The following is a 26,713-nucleotide window of genomic DNA, read 5'->3' as shown; positions in this document are numbered from 1 at the left end:
TCACAGTTATGTAGTTTACACAGTGATGACAAGGCGCTGTTATCAAAAACTTGCACAAAAGGCCATCATTGTGTAAATGAATAGCCAAACCGCATAAAAACATTCCCCTTCACGGATGAAATTGTTGTGTAAACTGCCCCTTTTTTGTATTTACTGTATGCCTGTGAACTTACAGTATAGCATAAAAATGTAGAAACCACTTTAAATTGGAATTTTGCTCGAATAGCTGCAAACATGTGACAACATGATCAAAATCTTATTTCAACATTTTATTGAATGAATGTGTTCGTGACTCAACATCTTCCCTTTATCTAAATAGACCATTTCTAAAAAGCTTGTCTAAAACAATGCGTATGGACAGATGACAAAATTGTTTAAAAATATACAGTGGATGTTTGGGGAAAACACTGCATATCAATAAAACAAAGCAATCAACAGTGAAATAGGCTTAAGGTGAAACAATTTAATGATCTGGAGTTATAGATGCTGTTCTCTAAAAATCTGGATGGATTTCAAGTCCCTAAGGGACCAATAAATTCCAAGTTGTATCATAAACGCTACAGCATATCAAACTATTTGCTTGTGATCCCAAACAAAGTAGAATCAATATAATGATGCAAAACTCAGCTGTAAATATGATCTGACAGAATAAATTCAATGTTTTAGAGCAAAAAACCCTATTTATTTGAAGCGCAAAGCATGATGTGTTGACTGTTCTCTCCAAGTCAACAGGGGAGACATTACTTTTTCTAGCTGTGACAAACGGTTAGTCAACTTGAATGTCAATGCACGTTAACCTTGATGTTACAGTAATATGGAATGGTATACATTTCTGGCCCATAAAGCTGTCTGAAAACAGGAATAATGTGGAACATCTAAACTGTAATCGGAGTAATTTTTTTATCTGTAATACACTCCAAAATATTGGGCACACTCTTAAGCAAGCCCTGTGTTTACAATTTTGACACTTTTGATAAAGTACACCAACCGTCTTTATAAGGATGAATAAATCCAAAGATTCTAAGGCCGTAGTTCTTCCACTTGGGAGCCACTGCAATTTTCTTCACTGTAGTCCTGGTATGTGGGGAAAAAATACATAAAACCATTGCTGAATCTATTTTTAATCCTAAAGCACTAGCACTAATTCACAGAATCACACCTCAAAATAATTTCCAGGGAAAATAAATAAACGGATTCAGTACAAGCTATAATGCGGAGGTGAAAAACAGATGTTTCACTTAGACCTTTTTACTGAACATACTGCCTGCTAATTGCATCCTTTACTCATTCGCCGGCAGCCTTTTTTTTGAAAAGTTGCCAGCCAGCATTTTTTTATTTTTCACAAAATGCATTCCAGAAAAATGTTCTTCTAAAAATATATAAACATACAAATATATAAAATAAAAGAACAGACCCCCGCTTTCAAACAAACAATAAACAGACAAACTACGGAGCCCCTAAGGGGACATGGAGCAAAAATTAAATAAAGTTTAATTTGCGCATGCTTTGGCGTGCGCATGCGAAACTAAACTTTAAAAATAATTCTGCACATGAAGATTTTGCATGAGCACATGAAAGTTTCATGTGAGCAAATAAAACTAAACTTTAGATTTTTTTACTCCTATGTCACCTTAGGGGCTCCGTAATAAACAAACAAACAAATCGGGAAAACTTTTCATCATATCTATATTTTTTCTCTGCTTATAAACTCTTTTTTTTAATATTTGCATTTTTGTGAAGGAATTTTGGGACCGGATTCACGAAAACATTAAGACAAAAAATAAAATTCTTAGGAACATTCTTACGCACTTCTTATAATTTATCTTAAGTGCAATTATCAAACATTTTTTAAGAAGTTCTCAATTTTTTTCTTAAAAAAATTGTGTCTTAAGAATAAAATGACAAGCTTTGAAATGAATTAAGATACCCTGCTTATGAACAATACACTTATCCATTAATCTTTTGACTACTTTGCGATCATTAACGAGATACAAACCAGTGATGCATTAAGACTACTACAGGATGTTATTCGCTGTTGTAACACGAGGGCAGCTAGTATTAAGGCGGTGCATAAATATAATTCCATAATGTCCCAATCGGTCCGTCATGCGAGTCGAGCGCTCTGGGTGTGTGTGTTTCACTCTCCGTGCCCATGGCTTCGTCTCCCGCGACCCGCGCTCACGCGTCAAAAGACGGACGCGGAGGGTGAAGCGTGTCTGCGGTTTCGGAGACCTTGACTCACATGACGGAGCGATTACCGGTTCGCCCCCCGCTTAGAGCGACTTTTAGCTCTTAAGTAATTTCACAATGAATGTATTACAAAGAAAGTTAAATGTTTGCTAATATTATCACTAAAACTTATTTGTGTTTCATAACATATTACGGAGTAAGCCATTAAACTTCATTATATGAGTGTGGAATTCCTCTTTAAACTAGTGAAGTAAACTGATTAAATTGCCATTTCAGACTACAAAATACAACATGTCACATTTAAAACAATCACATTAACTTATAAAACATCTTACATTTTGAGATTTAAGACTACTGTAAGGTTATCCTAACTTTAAGATGTTATGTACGACAGTTTATTTTTCGAGAATTTGAATTCTTAAGTTTTTTCTTAAGAACATACTTAAGGATAAAAATAAGAACTTTCTTAAGAAGCTTTTTTGAGAATACAAAATATTCTTAATTTTTTTCTTAAGCTTGAATTTAAGATAAAAATGGCAGTTAAGAAGATTTTTCTTCTTAAGAATGTTTTGTGAATCCGGCCCCAGATTCAGAGCGATGATCAAAACATACACAGTTTAAAATTAGTAAAAAAATTGCGTCAGTTTTTTATAAACTGGGTAATCACAGTATTACGGATTGACATAAAACCTCACCAGGAACACTCGTCAATGGCGGGGAAAGGGTTAAAACAATGCAACAAAATTTGAGTTTCATTCATGAAATATTGACTGATTTAATGTTAAAATTTGCCGACTTCTATATCAAGAATAAATAAAATTCTTAATTGCGGTATTAAACTCTTTTTTTATGTCTGGTTGGATCTTACATGTGGATAGAGAGGAAAATGAAGATTCTTCCTGAGCTGAGAGATAGATGAGCCGCACCAGTCCTCAAACACATGCAGATTGGCTTGACCTTTATACTGACAGAAATACAGGGAGCAAAAAAAGAGAATCATTTTCAATATATGGATATCATTTCCCTGGTGATGCAGAAATCTTTTATAAAGTAAAAGTGCTGAAATAACAAACAATTTTAAACATGAAAATATTACAATTTATTTTTTGTGCAAACCAAATATTTAAAGTAGTCTGAAAACAGCAAGGTTATAAAGTAATCATTCAAGTTCACACATTTCAGTTCTGTCAATGCTGATAATGTCATTATCTATCCATTATGCCAGGAATGCCACTGGCGAGCTCCAAAAAAAAAAAAAAAAAAAAATGCTATCATGTATCTACAGTAAGCATTCTCCTTCAGCATACTTTGCATGCTATGTCTATTCCACATTTTTGCACATTTTTACTTTTGTATATTTATAAACTGTACTTGCGTTGTGTTGATGCAGAAAGCTGACAAGGTGATTTTAGGTTCAATTGGTATTTCTGTCATCTATTCATAATGTAACAATAAATCCATGAAACGATAAATGGAAGATCTATTAATAAAAGCACAGGTGGCTGAACTGACACTTCACTGAGGGGTGAGAATGTAGCCCCAGGCCTCCGCACAGCCCTAGATATGCCAAAGCTAGTCAGATAATTAATATACTATGGCAGAAACTAGATTTGTGAATATGCCAAAGGCAAGCGAGCGAAACGTTGGTTTAAAGCAAACTGTTAAATGAGCTATAAATGTATAACTCATATTACATTAAAGCTATTTTTGAAGAAAGTACAAGTTTTACCTAGGGGTCAGAGACCAATGGACAATAAAAGAAAATGTAAACGCATTGGACTGTAGTTCCTGTAGCACAATTCAAATGGTTATTTGGATAAAAGCACTTCAATATCATATCCCAGAGTCCCTGTTTACTAAAATCAAACTTTGATGCTCCTAATCTTATCATTGCGTTTAAGTCTGGATTTCACAGACAGGATCACGTATAGTACAAAGAGTGATTAAATCCTACTGGATATCCATAAAACATAAATAGGGAAATTGTAGATAGTTTTTTCAACAGTTTATACTTATGATTTAATGAAGAATTTATATGAGTCAATGCAGCAGAGATGAGATTTTCCAGGAAATATTAAGTAAAGCAAACTTTAAATCTCCCAAACTCTATCATTCTGTTGCATTTCTGGTGATGGTGACAGAGACAGACATTACTCATCATGCAGGTGAGCTCGCATAAGATTGCTCTCGCCCCTCTGTCAGTCTTTCGGGTCTCTCCCCACACAGCCACACTTAAATTTAGCTTCTCTAATTGCAGCTGGTGTGGACGATGGGATTGGCTTCACAGCCACTTTAAGAGTAGGAGGACAGGACGCCACCGAACGCCGAGGCATCTCGGAGACGGTTACAGCTGTCAGGGGCTGTGACATGCCATTGTGCATTCCCACTTGGTAAACGTTCAGCAGATTGGACGGGGAGAGGATGTGATGTGCTCACAGGTGGCATTGTGGATTTACATCTGGGCATTACAAAGTGCGCTATTTACATCTTCACATGCACGGAATGACTGCCGTAGTGTTTTTCTTCACACTTGAGCGAACAAGAATTAATATGAATTCCTGGAGTATAATACAAATGCACAATAAATCATGAAAAATGTGATTTGCTACCATAGTCCCCTTGAGCTACAGTAAAAAATAACCTAAGCGCTCTCGTTGTTTATCAGTAATAGACTTGTCTCTGAAATATAAATTCCTTTGAGTACCTGTTATCAAACAAAATGAATAACATTCATCTTCCCTTTATCACTGGATTATGAGCAACATTCTGCAGTGCTTGATAAAGAACATTTCCCTGCGGTGCAGCACATGGAGTGTGAATATATATATGGCCATAGAGGGCATCTACTTTGTCAGGGTCCCAAACCCTGATGATATATTCCCAGCCCGGTTATTTCTACTGGCCATATAATGACATTCAATAACACAGTAAGGGGAGCACATAAATCAACTGATACGAAAAACAGGGGTTATCTCTGCACTGGGGAGTACTTTTACAGTATCTGCTGAGTATCATCATAGATGCATATCAGACAAACAATTGAAACTTTCCAATGAGACACACACACTTACAGAATGTGGCAGTGCTCAATTTGCTATTTGTGCAGTTTGTTATGACCTAAATAACATCCTTTGATATTCTAACTTCCTGATGGGGTTTGCCACACCTGGTACTTTAGAACGGAAGAAGGAGCTCATCTGTCACGGGCTCAGAGCAGAGGCCTTGAGGGCAAGCATGCGGTCAGGTGCCCTCTTTGATCCCTGTCTTTTCATTATCACACAGTGTCCTCTCTACTAGTGTGCTACAATGATGAGGTTGGAAGAGGAGATGTGGACTACTGGTTTATTGATCGACACCAGGGTCAGGGTGCTCTCACAGTATTCAGAAAACAGCTGTACAAGCAGTAATCTAATGCAATGTACCGTTACTGAATGCAATTGTATATAAAACAATGTGGGATTCTCTGTTGATGCTATGTAATGCTTAATTTTGATATTACGCAGTGCCCGAAAATAGTCATCTGCTATTGAAAGTAACAAGGGGGCTATTTTTTTATATCATTGCGCCTGCTGCAGCCATGTTACTGCAGCAAAGTCCTTGATTATTACGCCAGAATGAGAGTATATTACTAGCAATATCGGCCTAAAAAAAACTTTTAATTTTCCATCGGTCTTAGTACACGATGTAACTACAAAAGAGTCAAGTTTTAAATAGGAAAAATATCAAAACTCTTTGGTCATTTTTGAGCGCGATGCTAATGGTCTAATCAGATTCAATGGATTATGCTAAGCTATGCTAAAACTGGTACCGCCAGACCCAGAGATCGGCTGAATGGATTAAAAAATGGTAAAAATCAAATGTTTAACTGGAAATGAGTGTCCCTTAAAGGGATCATATCAAGAAAGATTGTATTTTCCTAGTTTGATTTACAATAAAAACAAACTAAATTTATTTGTGAATGAAGCCCTCAAGGCTTACAAACTTTGCCATGTAATTAGGAAATCAGCAAATTTGCATATTTATATGGTCAGAGCCATGGATATGTATAAAGGCTAGATGGCTCGTCCGCGCTGCTGGCCAATGGAGTGCGGCGTCCGGATTTTGGCGGCCATCTTACGACAGGGCGCTCGCTCACTCGTAGCATTGAGTTTTAATGATGCAGGTACTTTTAAATGACCATAACTTGCTTAATTTTTTACCGATTTTCAAACGGTTTGGTTTGTTATAAACGTCAAAGATGTACCTATGACACTGCATACCTATACTAAAAATAAAAAATAAATTCATGAAACATGTTAAAGCATCCAGAATTATAGCCACGTTAATAACGTTTGTAGAAATCCAAACCGTTTGAAAATAGGTAGAAAATTGAGCAAGTTATGGTCATTTAAAAGTACCTGCACCATTAAACTCAATGCTACGAGTGAGCGAGCGCCCTGTCGTAAGATGGCCGCCAGGTGATGCCGTTAGGGACTCCGCCTTGAGCCATCTAGCCTTTATACATATCTATGGTCCGAGCTGTGCAGTTGAGTAGAGGTGAGGACAAATTCACATATTCAAGATCCGTGTATACTAAATATGTCAAGGGTGAACAATTGAAGAGTTTCGTTGCAAAACGAGATAAATCTATTTTTTTACATTTTTGTCAAAACATGTTTATTATTATGTTATCATGTTATTATTTTGTTTTATGGTGCTACTTAGCTGTATTTTTTAAGTTATGAAGGTTTAAATCAAAACAAACCAACTGCAGTTGCATTGAAATTAATTGAAATGCACAACCAAAAAACGAGATTTCTGAACAATTAAAAAAACGGTGGTTATCTCGTTTTGCAACGAAACTCTTCAGTTATTAAGCCGTTTTAAAAAATAAAGTAATTACTGTGTCAGGCAAAACTTTTATATATGCAGCCCAGTCACACGAAATTACATACCTATAGTCACGTAATTTTTTATTCTTTTTTGTGATACTGTCACGAATTTCTACCTTTTTTGCGATCGTATCCCAAAATTCTATGTCATTGTCACGTATTGGCAACTGTTTTGTCCTATTTTCTTACCATTTTCACTTCGGTTTAGGGTTAGATTTACATAAAATGACATCCTTACCCAAACCCAATCCTAACGCCAGGCAACAATGGTTTAAAATTTAAAAAATATAAAAAAGGAAATCTGAAAAAATAGTATATAAACCAATACTTAAGTCTTTCCCTGCCAGCGTTTTTAAAAAAAAGTTAATGAAGTTTAATGCCTTCCAGAAAATGTTCTTCTTTAAATATATAAACAAACAATATATCAAATGAAAGAACTGACCCTCTGCTTTAAAAAAACAAACATTTGAAGAGTTTGGTTCCAAAACGCAATAAGGTGACAAATTTCGGTAAAAACGTGTTTTCTATACCAAGAAAGTGACAAGATGAAAACCACTATTTTTTGTTACAAACATTCCCATAGCATCTTTAGGTTATAACAACATAAAAAAAATCAAATCCATAACATGATTTTCAAAGATTTATTATAAAAACGAATTATTTTTTCCACAAAATGCAATAAATCCATGTAGTTTTTTTTTTCAAAATGCTATAAATTCAATCAATGTATAAATGTGCATTCATCTTTGCCATGATATATTCATTTAGTTGAACAGTTCACAGGTACACACTGATTAAAAAATAAACATTAATGTCATTAATCAAAACAGTTACTTTGTCATATTAAGATCACTGTCATTGCAGCGGTTAAACTTGACGCCATTGCTTAGCATTTTTCACAGCGATCAGCTGTAAAATGTTTTGGTCCTGCTCGATTTTCGTTGACTTTGAGTAAAATAATGTAAAGTTTTCATAAGATCCCCAAAAACGGAAGCTGAGCAGCTTTAAGACAATGACAATTATATACCTGAGCAGGGCTCGCAAAATTTTAAAATCCCTGGTAGCCCTTCGGGCAGACACTCTTTACTTGGTAGCCCGAAATGAATATAAGTAGCCCGAATAAAAAATACACTGTTTAATGTAGAATATTGATAAATCCTGGATTTCCATGTAAGCTAACTATTCCTGCCCATCCCCAGCTAAGAATTTGGTTCCCAAAACGTTCCCCTATTTTCCAAGGTTTTTGGTTAGCCAGGAATGTTTTTTTTAAGAAAATAAACATTCCCCTAATGTTATTTTTAGGTTATTTAAACGTTCCCCTAACGTTAGAATAATTTAATTATGTTACTGAAATATTATATGAATGTATTATAACACACAGGTTATTTTTTTTTAAATACCTCAACACATCACACATTGTATTTAGATAAAATGGTATTTTTTCAAATATATAAACAACCACTGACTTTAAACACAATATAGAAGACTTAAAGCAGATATTTATTAAAAAGGAATAAACATTTAATTCCCTTTATGTTCCCCTAATGTTAGACTCTGAGGTAAAACGAAATGACAAACACACATTATATTCGCTTTAGGTAAACATATCTTACCACTGCTGTTTAGTCACCTATCAGCTTGTAACATCATATACTCTCAATAGCCTAGACGTGTCAAATCGATCGGAAATCACTCAAACATATTTTCCTTCACACATTACTAACTGAAGAAAGAAAATATAAATGCTAAAACAATGTTAGTCTATGAGGTAAAAATGAAATGACGTTATTTTATTAAATGACTTGAGTTCGCGCAAGCAGGTGCTAGTGAAGAGCGAAGCCGGGAGAAGCGCGTGCAGAGGGTCACGCGCATATCAGACGTGCACATGAAAGGATGGGTTTATTTATGCTTTCACTTCATATCCTGACAGTTTCACTTGTTACGTGAGGATAATGACTGACAAGAGGATGCCGAAATACATATAATTACCTAACTAAATCTAACATTAAAATATTGTTTCCTCCCCAAGATAGCCCGACGGGCAGGGTGGAGATACATTTTGGTAGCCCGAAAGGAATTCACAATAGCCCCGAGACGTCGGGCTAGCGATTTTGCGAGCCGTGCCAGAGATGGAATTTTACACACAACGTAAATCTTGTCTAGTTTCCCATTAACTTCATAGAATCTGAAATGTGCCCATATGTTCACTTTCCATGGAAAAGGGTGCGTTTTTATTTACCCGTCTATTGTCCACTTGAGGCCAGAAAATAAACAGTGACATAATCGATTATGGCACTTTGCTGCATCGATGCTGAATCGTGCATGCCCACATTGCGATGCATTGCCGAATCGATTATTGTTCACACCCCTATTTATCAATGCCATTAAAGTATTATTTTGTTTTGTTTGTTGATCACAAAGTACAAAGTAGATGAGGAAAACTAGGACTCCGTGTTTTTAGCGCACCGCCATGTTTGTTTACATTGCGTGAATGGTCCGCTGTAATTTCTGGAATTGATTTATTGCGTTCTGTAAAAAAAGAGGAGTGGCGTTTATCGCATTTGGGGAAAAAAGATGCCAGAATAACACGGCGGATATTGGATTTTGCATAAAATTAATTATTTACTTTTAAATACTGACCTGATATAATACTGAATTTGGCAGTAACTCATTTTTTCCAAAAATGGCGTTTATCACGTTTTGGAACCAAACTCTTCATTTCATCCTACCTTTATTAGTTCTCTTATCATCACATCTCAAATACAGGTAGGTTTCTTCACAAACACCCAATTTTCAGCAAAAAGCTTAGATAATTACATTTTTGTGAAGGACTTTTGATAGAGATCAGATTCAGAGCGATCTTTAAAACAGACACAAGCTGGGTCCCAAACCGCCTACTTCCATACTATATAGTATGTAAAAAGCACTACTTCGCCTACTATATAGTATGGAAGTAGGCGGTTTGGGACAGAGTTCTTTCTGTTTCACGTGAGGCATTACTTCCGGGTCGTATAAGTTGCGGAAGTGCGCCACCTGGTGAATAATAGCGGTATTACTATAAGCTGGAAATTCTCGTCATTGGCAGGGAAGTGTTTTCTCTTAATTGACGAGTTATCTCGTCAATGGCGTGGAAAGAGTTAAGGTGACATCCTAAAGCAAACACCAAATCTAACCCTAAACCGAAGCGAAAATGGTTTAAAAACAGGAAAAAGCAGTTGAGTAACTAATACGTGACAATGACACAAACAGAAATTCTTGATACAATCACAAAAAACGTGGAAATTCGTGACAGTATCACGAAAAAGAATAAAAAATTACGTGACTATAGTACATAATTACTATATGTTAGATATATGCTATGATGGTAGATATATGCTATGATGATGCTTAAAGACAAGTTTTAAATAATAAAACTATTGACTACAAGAAGACTTTAAAAACTAAATGTATGATATAAGCCCAATATTGTGTTACTGCAAATGTGTTTTTATTTCACTATTAAACCTGTTAACGTTTATAAAGCATCTAATAAAACAACAGAATGAGAACTTATGCTAATTAATAGGAAATGTAATGATGATGCAACCAACGCTAAGCAAGTTGTTTATTATTTGCATATTATGGGTAAGCAGGTTTTACTGAATATTTTGGCTCAGAGGATGCCACTGACTTCAGCATTCACTGACAGAATTACTGTAGAAGAAAATGAACTCAAACTACAAAATCAGACAATAACTAGAAAATATTTTGACTTAAAAAAGCCAAAAAAAAAAACGATAAAAAAAAAACTTTGCCGCTATATTTGGAGTTTTAGTCACTGGGTAAGATTTTAAACCAACACCGGTCCTCAGAGAGTGTATAGTGGTTTTAATACTGTACTTACGATATGAAGATTATGGCCTTGTGAGTTGAGAGTGCTGATGACTGATTTTCACGCGTATGTGGGTTTCTTAATTTATGTCTGGAAATTCATTGTGGGACTGCAAAACTAACAGGTTTAGCATCTATACAGCTCCTGTTGTTTTTCATCTTTTCGGCCACCTGTTCATATAATTTTAGCACGATTCCTGAAGGGACGCTGAGCTATGGGAGGATGCGCCTCCCTAAGGAAATCACCCACAATGAGAGTGACTGAGAATTAGAAGTGAAAGAAAAAGATTTACAGCTAAATGGCACACTGTCAGTACAATTCTGGTGCCAGATTCAAGTTGTTTTAATAACAGATGTAAACCACTACAGATTATCATGCTCATGGGAAAATAAAACGTATATCCACACACAATAAAATAACATTTTACCTCCGGTTTCCATGGCAACCTGAGGAACTTCTGGCTGAGGAGTCTGCGCATCTCAGAGATGGCACGGCTTTCTTGAACAGACTCACCAAGCTCTTCTCCCTATAACAGCAGGAACAAAGAGTATTCAGTGACCTTATATAAAATGAAGCCTTTTTCATCCGGCCACAAGCAGGTGCACTGTACCGCTATAAACATACAATCAATCTCTAATAAAACTTGAATAAAGACACTGGTTATTGATTGCATATAAAAATAAATCATGGATACTATGAATGAGATCCTTATGCATTACGCACATTAAAAATGCTGGGTTGTATTTATGGACAGAATACACCGTTGGGTTAAAATGACAACGAAGAATGAGAATAGCATAAATAGCAAAACCAATAAAAATATTCCCAAAATCCATCCATAATTTGAACGACATTTAGTTTTTAACTTAAAAACCTTTAAAGGACAAGTTCGGTATTTTACACTTAAAGCCCTGTTTTCAGAATGTTTATGATGAAATAGAACGGTTTTGACTGAAATTTGGACATATGATGCTGGCCCGAGAATTTTTGGGTGTTTATTGTATCACCTCCCACCTCTATAATGGCTGTATAGGTGGCACAGGAACAATCCTTCCTAAAATGCATTAAACTTTTGTTTACAAAGACGTGAAACTCACCGAGTGGTCAGGGGTGTTCACTGATATGCTCACACAAAAATCATTGCAAAAGATGCTTTCCAACAGGTTTTATCGTAGTTTTTGTCCAACTTCATTGACTTGTATTAGATGTGCTGTGAGGTACGGTATTACTCTGCGCCGGGAACGTTGTTTGTATTATATGCAATTGGCAAAGGCGGATTATCGTCACCAACTGGGCTGGAGTGTCTATTATTCAAGCTCTCAACAGAAGAATATACGGGTGTGAGGCGTTTGGAGAAATAGGTCCACAAGTTTACAACGAATGCCAAAACACCTGTTGGAAAGCATCTTTTGCAGCGATTTTTGTGCAAGCATATCAGTGAACACCCCTGACCACTCGGTGAGTTTCACGTCTTTGTAAACGAAAGTTTAATGCATTTTAGGAAGGATTGTTCCTGTGCACCTATACAGCCATTGTAGAGGTGGAAGGTGATACAATAAACACCCGAAAATTCTCGGGCCAACATCATGTGTCGAAATTTCAGTCAAAACCGTTCTATTTCATCATAAACAATCTGAAAACAGGGCTTTAAGTGTAAAATATCAAACTTGTCCTTTAAAACAGACATCAAACATCATAACAGAAACCTGTAAAATCCTAGCAGTACTTTATATCCAAGACAGATTACTGTAGACTTAATAATAAAGTCACTCTCATAGCTAGAGAAATAATAAAGACAAGCCTCAAAGCTCATCTATTCCAATTCAATTATGCAACCCTGACTTGCAGCCCAGAAGGAAGGCTTTATCTATCTCAGCTGAAGGTGTCCGAGTGTATAGCCTTCCTGCTGTTCGACAGGCCCGCTGTTTTCCCACTGCTGTCTAGTGTTTGGTAGGTCTGACCCCAGTGTGAGAATGAGGGCAGATCTCATAAATAAATGAGCTTTGCATCTTCTCACCATGCTCTGACAAGACAGTGAAGATAACCAGATGGCTTCCAACAACCCCTGGAAGCAGATCCTAGGACTGTCAGCAAGGTTAATTAATTCTCCTTATTTACATTAGCAAGTCAGAAAGGGTGAGAGAAGATGAGGCGTATTAACTGTAGGTTGATAAATCTGGCTGCAGCAGTTGCACTTGAGGTTTGCACTCTCAATCATCAATGCTTCCTGGCAGTGACATCACTTGAAGTCGCCACCTACGTTCTCTGCTCATTAAAAAAATAACTAGTGGACCGAGCATTGGCTGCTGGATCTTAAGTTAACGACGATGCTACATTAGATAGCTTATTAGTAGAAGAGCATGTTTTAAAGTCAAACAGTCACTGTAGAGTCTACAGTATCAGGAGAACTTGACTTGAGAATTGAGACTAAAGGGATTGAATCTGAAAGACCGAATGCTTTGAGCATTTAATTGGAAAACTTTTTGTATGCCCTTTTCTAAGGTCCTGTGGGTAAACTTTGTTCTACTTGTGACAAACAACATTGCAGAGACTCAGAACAACTGAGCAAATATACTGTAACATTATGAAAATGTTGCTCATTCCTAACATTACATATTTTATGTAACTAAAAAAATCTTATTATGAAACGCATTTTGGTATATGTAACTAAGAGGAGACATTTCACAAGACTTTTTTTCGATATAAAATAAATTGTTGTTGTCCCCAGAGTACGCATGTGAAGTTCTAGCCAAACTACCATATAGATAATTTTATAATAGCATGTTAAAATTGACTGCTTTGGGGTGTATCCCTTTAAATGCAAATGAGTTGATATCTGCACTAAATGGTCGTGCCGTCATTGGATAGTGCAGATTAAGGGGCGGTGTTATCCCCTTTTGACATCACAAGGGGAGCCCAATTTCAATGACCTATTTTTCACATGCTTGCAGAAAATGGTTTACCAAAACTAAGTTTTGGGGTTGATAGAAGCACTGGGGACCCAAATATAGCACTGAAACATGGAAAAAGTAAGATTTTCGTGATATGTCCCCTTTAAGAAGTTAGTTCTTTGCACTAAAAATAGCAGGCCCGGATTGGCCATAGGAAGGACTGGAAAAATTCCCGATGGGCCGGTCTGTTTTTTTTTTTTTGGCTAGGAGGTGTTGTCATGCCACCGGGTTGAAGATTACTGTCCCTAGGCTGCCAGCCCCACTCGCGTTATTTGCGGGTGGGAGATGTCACCAACGCTTTATGGTTGGCTTTATGCTCATGTTGATTTTTTTCAGATTCCCGATCACTTGCTGGAAGAATTCTTGAACATGAGTTTTGTTTCAGATGCATCTATAGCGCGCTTGCCGCACGTCTAGACTATATAATAAACTTAAGCACGACTTAATACGAACGACATCTAAAAGTATTTTTTTATCTAAGTCATAGATGTAACAATGAATCATCATTATCGTCTATTGCAAGAGCGTAATTGGAGCGTAAATGATTCGCTGGATGTTGAATGATTTGATACAGGGATCGATTGCTTTTTCTTGCTTCCCCGGATGTTGACTCTGAATATTTTTACACTGAATTTTTTGAGACGTTGAATTATTTTGCACTGAATTTGAGACATTGATTTTTTTTACACTGAATCTTTTGAGACATTGAATTTTTTTACACTGAATTTTTTTTAGACATTGAATTTTTTTACACTGAATCTTTTGAGACATTGATTTTTTTTTACACTGAATATTTTAAAAACATTGAAAAAATGTCATAGGCAAAAAAGCAGTGCTAGAAATTCGATGGCTTTTAAAATTCAAAGTCTGATTTAGATGCAAAATAAAATTCAATGTTAAATATTCGATGTAAAAAAATTCAGTGCTGAGAATTAGAATTCAAAATCCAACGGCACAGATTTCCTTCCATAAAGATGCTGTCATAGTCTGGGATGCAAATGTTATCAGGGCTCAGAGAAAATTGCTTTGTTACTTTTGTCCCACGTTACTTTTGCCCTGGTTCTCCCCTACTACTGAGGATTTAAGGATATTATTTTAATATAGTCGTGATCTAAAGTGGACCCGTCTAAGGCATGAAACTCCAGAGCTGAAAATAAGTTCCAATCCGGCCCTGTTAACAAGTAAAATACTTTAGCTGAAAAATCAAACTTTTTTGCAATATTACAGCTCTATTATTAAATTACAGCTTTATTTAAAAGTTTATAGTAATGTAAATTTGGATCAGTAGACCGTCAACTGAACTATCATAATAGGACTTGAATATGTAATTGAATAACAATTTCATAATTGGTTGTTTAAAAAAAGTTTTAATCTAACAACAGGTCAAATCATTTTACAATTACATACAATTTTATAATGCTTATATGTTCTGCCCTGTGAAATTGGCCAAAAACTGTGATAAATCCTCAGTGTAAAGTAACATAAGGGTTTTAAAATGCAGGTCTATAAATATACAGGCATGACTGCTTTGCCTGCAGTCATGATGGTGGCGTACAGGGAGTCTGTTTTGATCTCACCTTTTATGTTATTCCATCTTCCATTTAAACTCTGATGCAGCCCGTTCTCACCCCATTCTGCATGCCAATGCATTGATCTATCCCCAGAGCACAGATCACCAATAAACGAGCAAGTGTGAAAAAAAGTGTAATAACCGCGATGAAGAACATTTCTCAACCTTAAATGATTTGCATTTTAATAGAACCCATATTGATGTGCTGTTCAATACAGTTTGTTACAAGCTGATAACCTTTCCATGAAGTTCATTTAGTGGTGAACAATGTGCCAGTATAAACAACAGATGCAACCTTTAAGTCATTTTCACTAACTGCGCTACATATAACTTAACTATAAACATTTTCACTGTTCCCAAAATAATAAAGTTTTGCTGTTATGTTCTCAGAACTGTTTTAACACAAACAGGAAAACAACTTTACATATTGTTTTTCAAGGGACATATGTATATGTAAATATGTAAATGATGAATACATTTTGAATGCATTACATAGCAGGGGCTCACCTCTGTGTACCTCCTCACACAAACTTATCCTTTTGGCCCCAAACAAACAGCTTAAAAATGTCAGTTTCCCAGTACTGGAGTTATAACACACTTATAAATGCATTAAACTAGAATTGAGCTGAGCTGAGCGCTGCAAAATCTCGCAGTATGAGAGCTGTCTTTAAATCTTACCTGAAAGATAACCTACAAGCTCCTACAAGAGAAATTTGATCTAACATATATCTATTTTTATATATACACTGTAAAAATGCCTGAAATTTTACAGGAAATGCCAAACAAAAATTATCAAATGGAGTAACATAATGTGATGTATTTGCTTTAAACATCAACACAAAAATGATTTGATTAATAAGTCAACATACATTATTTAAACTTATCAAATTAAGTTTAGCAAGTTCAACTTGAATTTATAAGTTATAAATATATACATATATATATATAACAAGACAAAATGTACAATTGAACTTTTATTTGTTTTTGTACAAAAGAGATGTTGTTGAGACATCAGCCTCATTCCCCAAGTCCACCCCAGGTCTTTAACAAACTCCTAAATGTAACATTCATCTTTTTTCATTATGCCAGTGTGCTCAGTTCTGCTTTGGGAGCTTTTCAAAGTGGGATTTCTATAAGCTTGTCAACAAAGGTTCCACTAAACCAGGCTAGATCAAACTCCAACACATTATACCTCCCGAACCCGGAGAAAGAAGGTTTGCCGGTTTGCAGAAATCAGGTCTTCCTGTGGTGTGCTGAGGTTGACTTTAACAAATGTGCAAAAACCTTCCTTCGGAGCGAGACGGAAACAACATTTTTTACGAGGTTGCAAATGGGACAATGTACACGATAAGCAAATGAACCAAAGTCGAATTCTACCAAACAAATGAGATTTAAAAATACTTCAAAATTTAAAGGCAAGCCTTTCTTTACGGCCAAAGGCAGAACTGTACATAGTGAGGGGTTGGATTAATCTTGCTATAGAAAGACAAAGGATCATAAAGGACTACAGGGTCCACACAGACACCTCTACAGTAGAAATACGCATCTTTAAAACACACTGCTCCTCCTAAAATTAGCATTGAACTCTGTTCTGACAGTAGCTGTCACATGTAGGCAACATGTTCTTCTGAGGCTAAATGGTGGCAGATGAGCGCATTCGTTATTCATTGTAATATCAATGTCATTAAATTACATTTTAGAATTACCATAAGATTAAAATTGGTACGTGTAACTGCTGCTGATATGCTTACGATTTTGATGCCATTCTCTTTCTAATCTTTGAACATGGCAAGTTTATGCAGGTATCTTATGCAGGTAGCATAAGGGGCAGTTCACATTTTGCGTCTAAAACCGTGCGGAAAATGCGACCGTTGGTTGGTTCTTGTCACATGACCTGCGGTGCACTTGTGGCATTCTGAAAAGTTGTGTTTAACTCAATGCGGTGTGAACTAAAGGGGATGAACACCAAAGCATTTGAATGTGATTAAAAACACCAGGTGGACATCGACTGTGGGCGCTTGCCAGTTTGTTTTTTCCAGCTAAGCACTTTGGTTATGTTACTTTTGTTCTGTTCCTCCACTGTGATTGGATGGCTGAGTGAAAAGTGACATTGACAAGCTAAGTGTTCAACTCGGGGTGCTGAGTGCTGGGCATAGAAAAAAACAGCCTGCCAGTTGCTGGCGTTTTTGAAAAGCCAAATTTCCTTTGAAAACATATGCTGGCAGCAGGAGTAAGGGCCTTGGTATACACGCCCCCTAAAGGATAATTATCCTGCAGGATCGCAGTAGTGTCAGTGGAGTATGATTTGTACGAAGTGATCATGGATGCTTCACTAGAGAAAAAGTATTCGTCGCTTCTTATGCCAAAGTGGGGTTTAAGCACTTTTCCTATAAGGCTCATAAAAGCCTTAGTGCCAAAACAGATACAGCTCATACAGCTCCTAAATCACATCGAACCCCCTCGGCCAACCTCAACCACTATGGAAAGAATTTCTGTGACTATTTCGATTTTCTGTTTTTCTGTATTACTTCAGGTCCACTGTCTGAACACTTCTAAGAGAGTGTGTGGTGTGTGTGTGTGTGTGTTTGTGTGTGTGTGTGTGTGTGTGTGTGAGAGAGAGAGCTAGCGAGCGAGCGAGCAAGAGAAATTAAACTATTCCTGATTGCAATACATTTCAGTAGCATAAAACCTTCAATTAGAGATTTTTTTAAAGATATTCACTGTCTGGGCTGGGTAGATTGCAGAACAATAACAGTACAAAAAAGCATATAATGAAAATCATATGTTTGCATAAGCCTCAGAACAGCACATAACTAACATTTAGCTGTATACTTTTTAAAGTTTGGATTGTAATATTAACCATGACTCACTCACCCCCCAACTCTCCTCTCGACTGTCAGCAGCATCCTTCAGCTCAGAGGGGATGAGAGACGATGGAGGATGTTTCTTATGACTGGAGCCCATCCCGTCTGCCTGCCTCTCCATATCTGTGGAAGAAAACAAAGTGAAAAATAATGCACATTATGGTGGCCTGCTTTGTGAGCATATTATGTATTAAAATAAAAAAATAAAAAAATAAATGTTATCAAGTGCATTGAAGCAAAGGTACTTCATGTGCTGCTAATGCAATGCAGAAGGAATTTAACTTTTTGGGAACCTGTTATTTTGGTAAAAACCGTGAGCACACAGTCAGATTCAATAAAGCTTTACGATTGTTAGTTGTCAGACTGTATAAACATGATGCTAGCTATAAGCCATGTCACACACTGTGGGATCTTAGCTATCAATACTGTCAGCCTGTATGACATTTAAAACAGACACACACAAGTAAACAGAAGCCACACTGGAGGACTATACCTTGAAACTTCTTTTTTCCTATGATGGAAGTGAATGAGGCTCATGATCAGTTTAGTTTCAAACATTATTCAAAATATCTTCCTTTCATCAGAACAAAGAAATTTGTATACAGCCAGAGGGTTTAAACAAAGAGTATTATTATATCTTCTGGGTGCTGAGAAATACCGCCATTAAACAAGCAACTCGAGGTTGGAAAAAAGTTGACCCTCCCAGGTTGGATAAATGGATTGAGGGGCTGTAGAAATCTTATATGAAAATGAAATGATTACACATAAAATGAGAGGCAAAATTTGTTTATTTAAGATGAGATGGTATGTTAACCAAATGTTGAATATTAAAACCAAGCATGGATTGGGACCTGTGTAATTAGATGAAGTATGGATGTAATCTTAGTGATATATGATGTAACTACATGGAAACTTGGATTGTATGTAGGCATGTATGGGATTTTGTTTGCTTGGGTTTTGTTTGCTTGCGTTTTGTTTGCTTGCGTTTTGTTTGCTTGCGTTTTGTTTGCTTGCGTTTTGTTTGCTCTTGCTTTTTTTGTCATTGTTTGTCCCTTTGTTCCTCACTCACTGTGTGGTAAGGAAGGGGAAGAAGGGAAAAAGGAAGAAAAAAATATATTGTGTCAATTTTGTTATGTTAATTGTATGATTAATATGAATAATGTCACAATAAAAAAGTATAAAAAAGACATTTGTAGAGGTTTGTAACAACATGAAAGTGAGTAAAAGATTACAGAATTTTCATATTTTGGTGAACTATCCTTTAATAGTTTATGACTAAAAGTTTTGTGATCAAATTTGTCTTTAATTACAAAAAAGAACAATAATCACAAAATGACTATTTACAACAAAACATCAATAATATTTATAATTTTAATGCCCCTATAAGTTCCTTTATGCTTTGATCAAATTATATTACAATTATAATTAAATTAACTATTAGGGCTTGGTTGTATTAATTAATGACTTTAAAATGACTAAAAATAAGGGCTTAAAATATAAGCAATAAATCTGAATATACCAAATGTGAATTTTTAAGATTAAGAATTTAGTGAAAATTAAATTAAAAAACTTAAAGGTGCAGTGTGTAATTTTTAGAAGGATCTCTTGACAGAAATGCAAAATAATATACAAAACTATATTATCAGGGGTGTACAAATACCTTTCATAATGAACCGTTATGTGTTTATTACCTTAGAACGAGACCTTTTTATCTACATACAAAAAGGGTCCCCTTACATGGAGGTCGCCATTTTGTGCCGCCATTTTTCTACAGAAGCCCTTAACGGACAATTTTTGGTTGTCTCCGACGATGACATGTTTGTCTGGTGGCAGTTCCCGTAGTTCCTCTATGTGTTTCAAAAGCAAGGGGTGAGCAGTGGACTACGCCATTGGTTGCAATTCGCAACCTCACCACTAGATGCCGCTAACATTTACAAACTGCACCTTTAAAAAAAATAATGAGAAAGAAGAGAAAGAGAGAAGCATGAGCATGACGTAAAAGGCCGAATATTAAACCTTTGAGCATCCAGACTCCTGAGAGCAAAAAGAGATAAACCATTGGAAAATTGAGGAATTGGATGCCATTTTATCATCCAAAGAGCAGACTGCCTATCCCAAAGCATCTGGTACTAACAAGATTACAGGGTGGCAGATGGAAGACAGATAAATTTCTCCCGTTTCCTAATTTCTCATATTGAAGAAACATTTCAGTGTCTAATGAGAGTTTTCACAAGTTAAGGACTGGAAGGCTGCAAGATTTTCAATGTCAGTGTCGCTGCTGCAAAGCCATTAGGAAGATGGAAGAACATCAACTTGAATGTTTCTCATTAAAGACATTACGAAGTTTGCACGCATTGCCAGAGATTTGACATTTTTCTGTCTCTCATTTCATTGCACAGTGTTGGCACAGAACTTATAACGCTAGTTGCTGGGGTAACTTTAAACACTGTGCTCTCTATACAACATTATAAAATAATTTTGTATGAATCTAGGTCTTACTATTAAAAATATTCAACATCTCTCAAAAATGATCAAGGCTCTCTATATCTTTAGTCGGTGGCAGCAGTATATTAAATCTTGCATATATTGCTGTGCATTTTTAAGAAGTAAAGGACATAAATATAATTGATTCCTCAAAGCAACGCAGCAGAAATTTTATTACAGAAAATAAGGTCACGTCTGAATGATCACAGATCTTTTACATACCGTCATCTGTCTGATGTCTTTGAATCCTCAAGAACAGTCTTTGCATTCAAAAAGTGAGTTTAATCAAGACAAACTACACCTGGGGAGAACCAGAACTGATGCTTGAATCTCTTTAAGAGTGTTGACTAAAAGAACCTGTTCCCGTTTTCCAAACACACTTCAGAAAGAGATGAAATGGAGAGACATAAAAGGAAGTGTGGGGGGAGACGGACACAGGGTTAAAAATCATTTTAAACCTGAAGACATCTACTGTACTATACTGTAGCAAGAACAGCACAGGTTAAGACACATAAATGACAAACCACTTTCCAGTAAATGAGTCAGAGACAGCTGGTTATAATAGACAAAACCATTTACATTTTTGGGTAATAACTCCAGGTTATTTACTAAAAAGGTGCAAATTAGATAACACAGGCGCAAAAGCTAATAATGACCGCAAATTAGTTCAAGGTCGCAAATAAGCAGAACTGATGGTCCTCAGATGCGAATTATCTACTAACGCCTGATGCCCTAAGTTCAGCACCATGACCATCGCAGCTGAAAATGCAGGTGTGAAATCCAAGCTAATGAAGCCATAGGACACTGAAAAAAATAAAGTTAGATTGTTAAGCAGATGCAAGACTGCAAAATCGAACTTATAGTTACCTATACTTAGAAACCTGGGGCCAGTTGCACCAGCAGTACGTACTGTAAGTTACAGCTGTAAAAGGACACTTAGTTACAGCTTATGCACTACTAAATATTTTTGTGTCGCACTATTTAACTTTAGTTACCCAGCAAACAAAAACTGAGACAGTGAAATGATGACGAATTATAGACCCAATATAGTCCGACTATGACTAACCCACTTCTACTCTAAATAACTTTGATTTTGGTTACACTGCATTTTTGCCAAAATAACTTGGAGAAGTACCATCCATCATGTAAGCAAAGTCAACAGATGTTCAAGGTGTTTGCTTTCATTTCTTTTACATGTTGTACACCTATAAACACAGTCTGTATTTTGCTATGGTTAGACGTTTATTAGACTTTCACTGAACAAATTTTTGCCTTGTTTTAGCCAAAATTGCTTGCTGTGCTGGTTTTGTGTGACTTCTGCCAATGGCTCCTCTTTTATTTCCTCCAGCAAATAAAATATAACATGGCTCGGCAAACAATATTTTTTCATAATATGTTCCTCTGGCATTCCAAATAAACTGTAACAGGTTACAAAATCCTCTGCCTTGCACCACCGTGCTCTCTGATCTCTGCCAGCAACAATTGCAGCCATTTCAAGAGCAAAATGATTTAATACATGCATTTTTCTGTGTTAAATAAATAATGGTGCTAATCCCAGTAATATATCACATGCGCAAACATTAGTAAATCACATTGTGTGAATCATTTAAATACTCTCATCCCATAAATTCTGAGTCTGAAAGGGAAACTCCTAAAAATGCATATACAATAAGGTTAGTCGTAAAAATAACTACAACACACCATTTTCGATCCCAGTTATCCACTGCACGTCTTTAGTAAATCTCAACAGTAGTTATTTAACACCAAAATGATGGTTTGCCCTGGCGCATGCTGTTAGTAAATCTGGGCCTAAAAACTATTGAGTACTGAAAGTACTGAAAGCTAGATGTCTACTTGCATAACTAAAATGAGATAGCCAGTGTCTCTGCATGCTGCCACATCATCAGTAACAGAGAGACCAAAAGTAGTAGTTAAATTAGAAACTCTAAAAATCTTCCTCTCAGATGTGTCTAGAATTATGATCTATTATTAAATAACAAATTCCCATGTAATGTAGATTTCCCATATCCACATAAAGAATAGCATGGCTAGAAAATATAAAGCATGCAAGACTGGAAGTATTGTTGCAGTCAAGACCACCTAAACTGAGATCAAGTCAAGACCAAGGCACTGTAGGTCAAGACCAAGCCAAAAAGTTGCATCTGATTCAAAACAAATATGTATCTGATCCGTAAAGCACAAGTAGGTCGGAGCAAATCACTTATTGTTAATTCATTAATTATTCATTCAACCAATTTGTTTTTGATACAGTAAAGAAGCGCCGCGCTGGGTTGCTCAGAAACGCACAACAGTTTCGCTGTGGATTTGTGTGAAATTATTTCCATTGCAGAAACAAAGCACTGTAACATTGTGTCTAAAATGTCACTTATATAATCTTCTTGTTTAATGACATTTGTATAAAATCAATATTATGCTTAGAATCGTGCTTGTGTTAATGAAAACAGCTTGTGATATTGCTTAATTATATCAGATGTTATCATTATATAAAAACAAGATTTTGTGTAAATAATTTTTGCAATAATATTTTATGTTTTGTGGACATTTTGACATAATCGCTAAATTAATCGTAACCAATGAGACATGACCATTAAACCCAAGCCTAGTTCAACTGAAAGCATCTTCTAAGCACAAATTAATAGAATAGAACAGAATATCTAATCTCAGCATTTTGGAGAAAATAAGCCATTTAATTAAACCCATTTCATCTTGATCTATTTCTTATAATAACACATGTCCTCAGATATGACTGTGACCAGGGACTGCATGGTAATTTCCTACTTGAACCAAAGAAATAAAAAATTGCACAGCACATGGTCTCCAATAATAACCATTTATTAGTACAGATGGTTGATGGGAAGGCTTAATTTGACAAGAGTGGGGTGCATGGGGGATTTTGATACATAAACAAGGTGTTTATTTGAATGCTGAGCTGATTATCTTTCATGTCTGTATATGGATGAATTCTCTCCTGTCTGTGAGTATGAGTCTGCTCTAACGGATTAGGCTGATTTAAAAAGATTTGAAACGGAGATTGCCATCAATTGAGCATTTTTGGTCCAGGGCAAGGCTTAAGATGCATCTGGTAAAGTTACATTTGGTGGGATGGAAAATCTTGGGAGTGCTGCCGTTATCCAAAGGGTAAAAGAGTATATATAGCTGCAGGACAGGAAGCTAGACAATTGAGTTTTGGCAGGCATTTAATCTTCTGCATCATGAAACCCACACATACACATACCAGCATGAAAACCACACACACATAAGCAGTTTCAATCCCTGCACAGTGGGTTTTCACAGCAGAGGCAGAAGAGCAATCAGCAGTGTTGCGCGCATTCAAGCCTGAATCTGCCAAAACATCAATGCATGCAGATGAAGACACATTAATGTAGAAGTACAAAATCTGTACCATATTATTGCTATACAGTATGCATGTGCAAATACATCTAAAATATTGTGAAGTATTGTTGACAAAAACAAATTAAATGTTACCTGATACTAATTAATTGAGGTCGTCTAATTTTCGAATGAAGGACTTCTTCATGACACATTTTTATAAGCACATCTCTCCTTAAGAACATTTAGGAAGCACAATCTCCCACAACAGACTGAAAACTCCCAGTTGCAAAAAAATGCAGTAATTGTAACACTATAGGTCGGGGTGCTCAAACATTTTCCTACCAAGAGCCAAAAATCAAACCTGACTGAGGGCCATGGGCTGAATGTCAATGTTGCTGTGTTATATTAAAGGAACAGTATGTAGGATTGAGGCCAAAACTGGTACTGCAATCACACAACCGGTGGCCAATACACAAAATGACAACAAACATCAGTTGAGGGCTAGAACTCCACTTTTTAAATGACAATATTCTGGCCAGACCACTGTTGTGAGTGATACAAGTATTTGAAATGAAAATGATTTCTTTTTGTCTAGAGACATGTCAGGGCCATTTTATGAATAATTGATATAAATTCCTTACATACTGTTCCTTTAAAGTTGCCCTGATTCTCTAATATTTTTTTTAAAAAATTAACAAACATTACTCTGTTTATGCATAACTAATGCAGTTTTATAACTAATGCAAAAGGTAACGTTGTAAAAAAAAGAAATAATTTTGCCAATCATTTTTAAATTTCCTTTTGTCTGTGTGCCACTGCTTCAACCTCTCCATTACTATTAGCCTATAATACCCGAGTTCGTGGAGTTTTGGGATGCATGCTATACACCTTCAAGTATGCATGTACACTCAGAAAAATGATGGGTTATTTTCATCCTAGCGCTGGGTCAAAAAGGGACAAACCCAGCCAAATGGGTTGTAATTTAACCTATGCTGGGTTGTTTCAACCCAAAATTCTGGGTTGTTTTTACCAATTGTTGGGTCAAATATAAACATTTATTGAGTTAATTTAACCCAACTGCCTGGGTTGGTCACTTTTGACCCAACGCTGGGTTAAAAATAACCCAGCATTTTTTAAAGTGTACATTAAAAAAATATAGTCTTTAATTCCTTGCATTTAATTTCAATTTAAATTTTTGAATTGTACAAATAAAACAAATTTTAGAAACAATTTTAGAAAATGTTTCATTAGAAGTATGAAAATCTGCGTCAGTGATATTTTTTTTCCTTCTCTCACGTGGCATGACGGGTCAAATTAAAGGTTATTGCAGGCCAACTTTGGCCCGCAGGCCCTAGTTTGGGCAGCTCTGCTACTGATAGGTAATGGGTGATTGCTTTGCGTAACAGGGACAAGATCTTCCAGTTTGTTAGCGATGTCAAATCTTGCGCATCAATCAAATCTGTATTCTTGTAACAATTTTTCATCGCAAAGATGATCCAAAGGGTTCTCCCCATTCCTAAAAATTTGCCTTGGTACAAAATTATATTCTGCTTGTTCTATAAACCCCGCCATGTCGTCTAATTTTTGTCCGTGTTACATTTAAGGTTTTCCAAACCTTAAAAGTGCTCTAAGCGAATTCACGCGTTTTAGACCATAAAACATTTTTGTTACATACAGCAAACATCTCCACACTATCTGCTTGCTGCCTGTCCGCTGATCAAACTGTAAAAACCGTGATCTCTGTGGACAGCCTAGGATCCTAAAACTGCAATAAAAACAAAGCGGCCAAACCTACCACCAGAAACGATAAAGTGTTCCAGCCAATAAACGACAAGAAGGATTTGGGGGTGGGGGTTGGGCGCGTTCACGAAAGCACGGAAGTGAGGGGCGGAGTTAGCTACGCTCCGTTTGTTTGAAAACAGTTCAAACATCAACAAAAAGTAACGTCACACAGATTCGCCTAGAGCGCCTTTAAGTTAAACTTAAGGAAATAACTGTTAAGGTGTTTTATGCAACACTTAATGTCTTTTAAGGGATTACTTAAGCGAGAAACAGCTGTTTAAGGGAAATTCTAAGGGTTTGATGATGTTTCCCTTAAAGTAATACTTAAAGGTTATTTTGTGCAACATCCTTAAGTTTAAGGGAAACTTAAGGGTGAGCTTAAGGGATGCTTTATGCATCGGCAAAGAACTGCAAACATCCCCCTGAAATGCTTGCTTCAAAAATCCCTTGATCTGTCAGAGCAGTTCTGCAGACAATTTTAAAGTTTCAGAATCAGCAAAATCTCATATGCGGAGCCTTCAATATTTCCAACAGCTATAACGGAGAGGTTAGTCCAGCTTTCAGGCTTCACTACACACAGGTAATTGAAAACTAATCTATCATTGCAGCATATGCAGCAAAGCGCTACCCTGAAGAATTACAGATTTGGAACGGCAAGAGTTATTCTGCATTTGCACAAAGGAGTCTCCAAGTGCAGAGGTCATTTGTGAAACCTCAAAGACCCGTTTCAATTAGTCCTACCTTGCGCGATTTAGACTTTAAAAAAGAAAGCTACT

The 26,713-nt window shown here is 36.3% G+C and overlaps 1 protein-coding gene across 4 annotated transcripts in view; it reads right to left on the bottom strand.

The window, feature by feature from the left end:
• b4galnt4b (beta-1,4-N-acetyl-galactosaminyl transferase 4b) overlaps positions 1 to 26,713 on the bottom strand; it is an 86,046-nt gene that overhangs the window by 39,499 nt on the left and 19,834 nt on the right. For all 4 annotated transcript variants that reach the window (XR_012360024.1, XM_073859226.1, XM_073859227.1 and 1 more), the window contains 4 exons: positions 18,328 to 18,440; positions 11,360 to 11,458; positions 3,065 to 3,154; positions 989 to 1,085 (listed from right to left, as the gene is read on the bottom strand). Coding sequence is in view for 3 of the 4 variants with exons in the window: in XM_073859226.1 (XP_073715327.1) it covers positions 989 to 1,085; positions 3,065 to 3,154; positions 11,360 to 11,458; positions 18,328 to 18,440 (399 nt within the window). In the remaining variant the exon portion in view is untranslated. The remainder of the gene's footprint in view (positions 1 to 988; positions 1,086 to 3,064; positions 3,155 to 11,359; positions 11,459 to 18,327; positions 18,441 to 26,713) is intronic.

This window comes from Misgurnus anguillicaudatus, chromosome 21, assembly GCF_027580225.2.
Source record: "Misgurnus anguillicaudatus chromosome 21, ASM2758022v2, whole genome shotgun sequence".
Lineage (NCBI taxonomy): Eukaryota > Metazoa > Chordata > Actinopteri > Cypriniformes > Cobitidae > Misgurnus > Misgurnus anguillicaudatus.
Note: the sequence above shows the minus strand (reverse complement) of the source record. Positions and strands in the feature narration are given on the sequence as shown.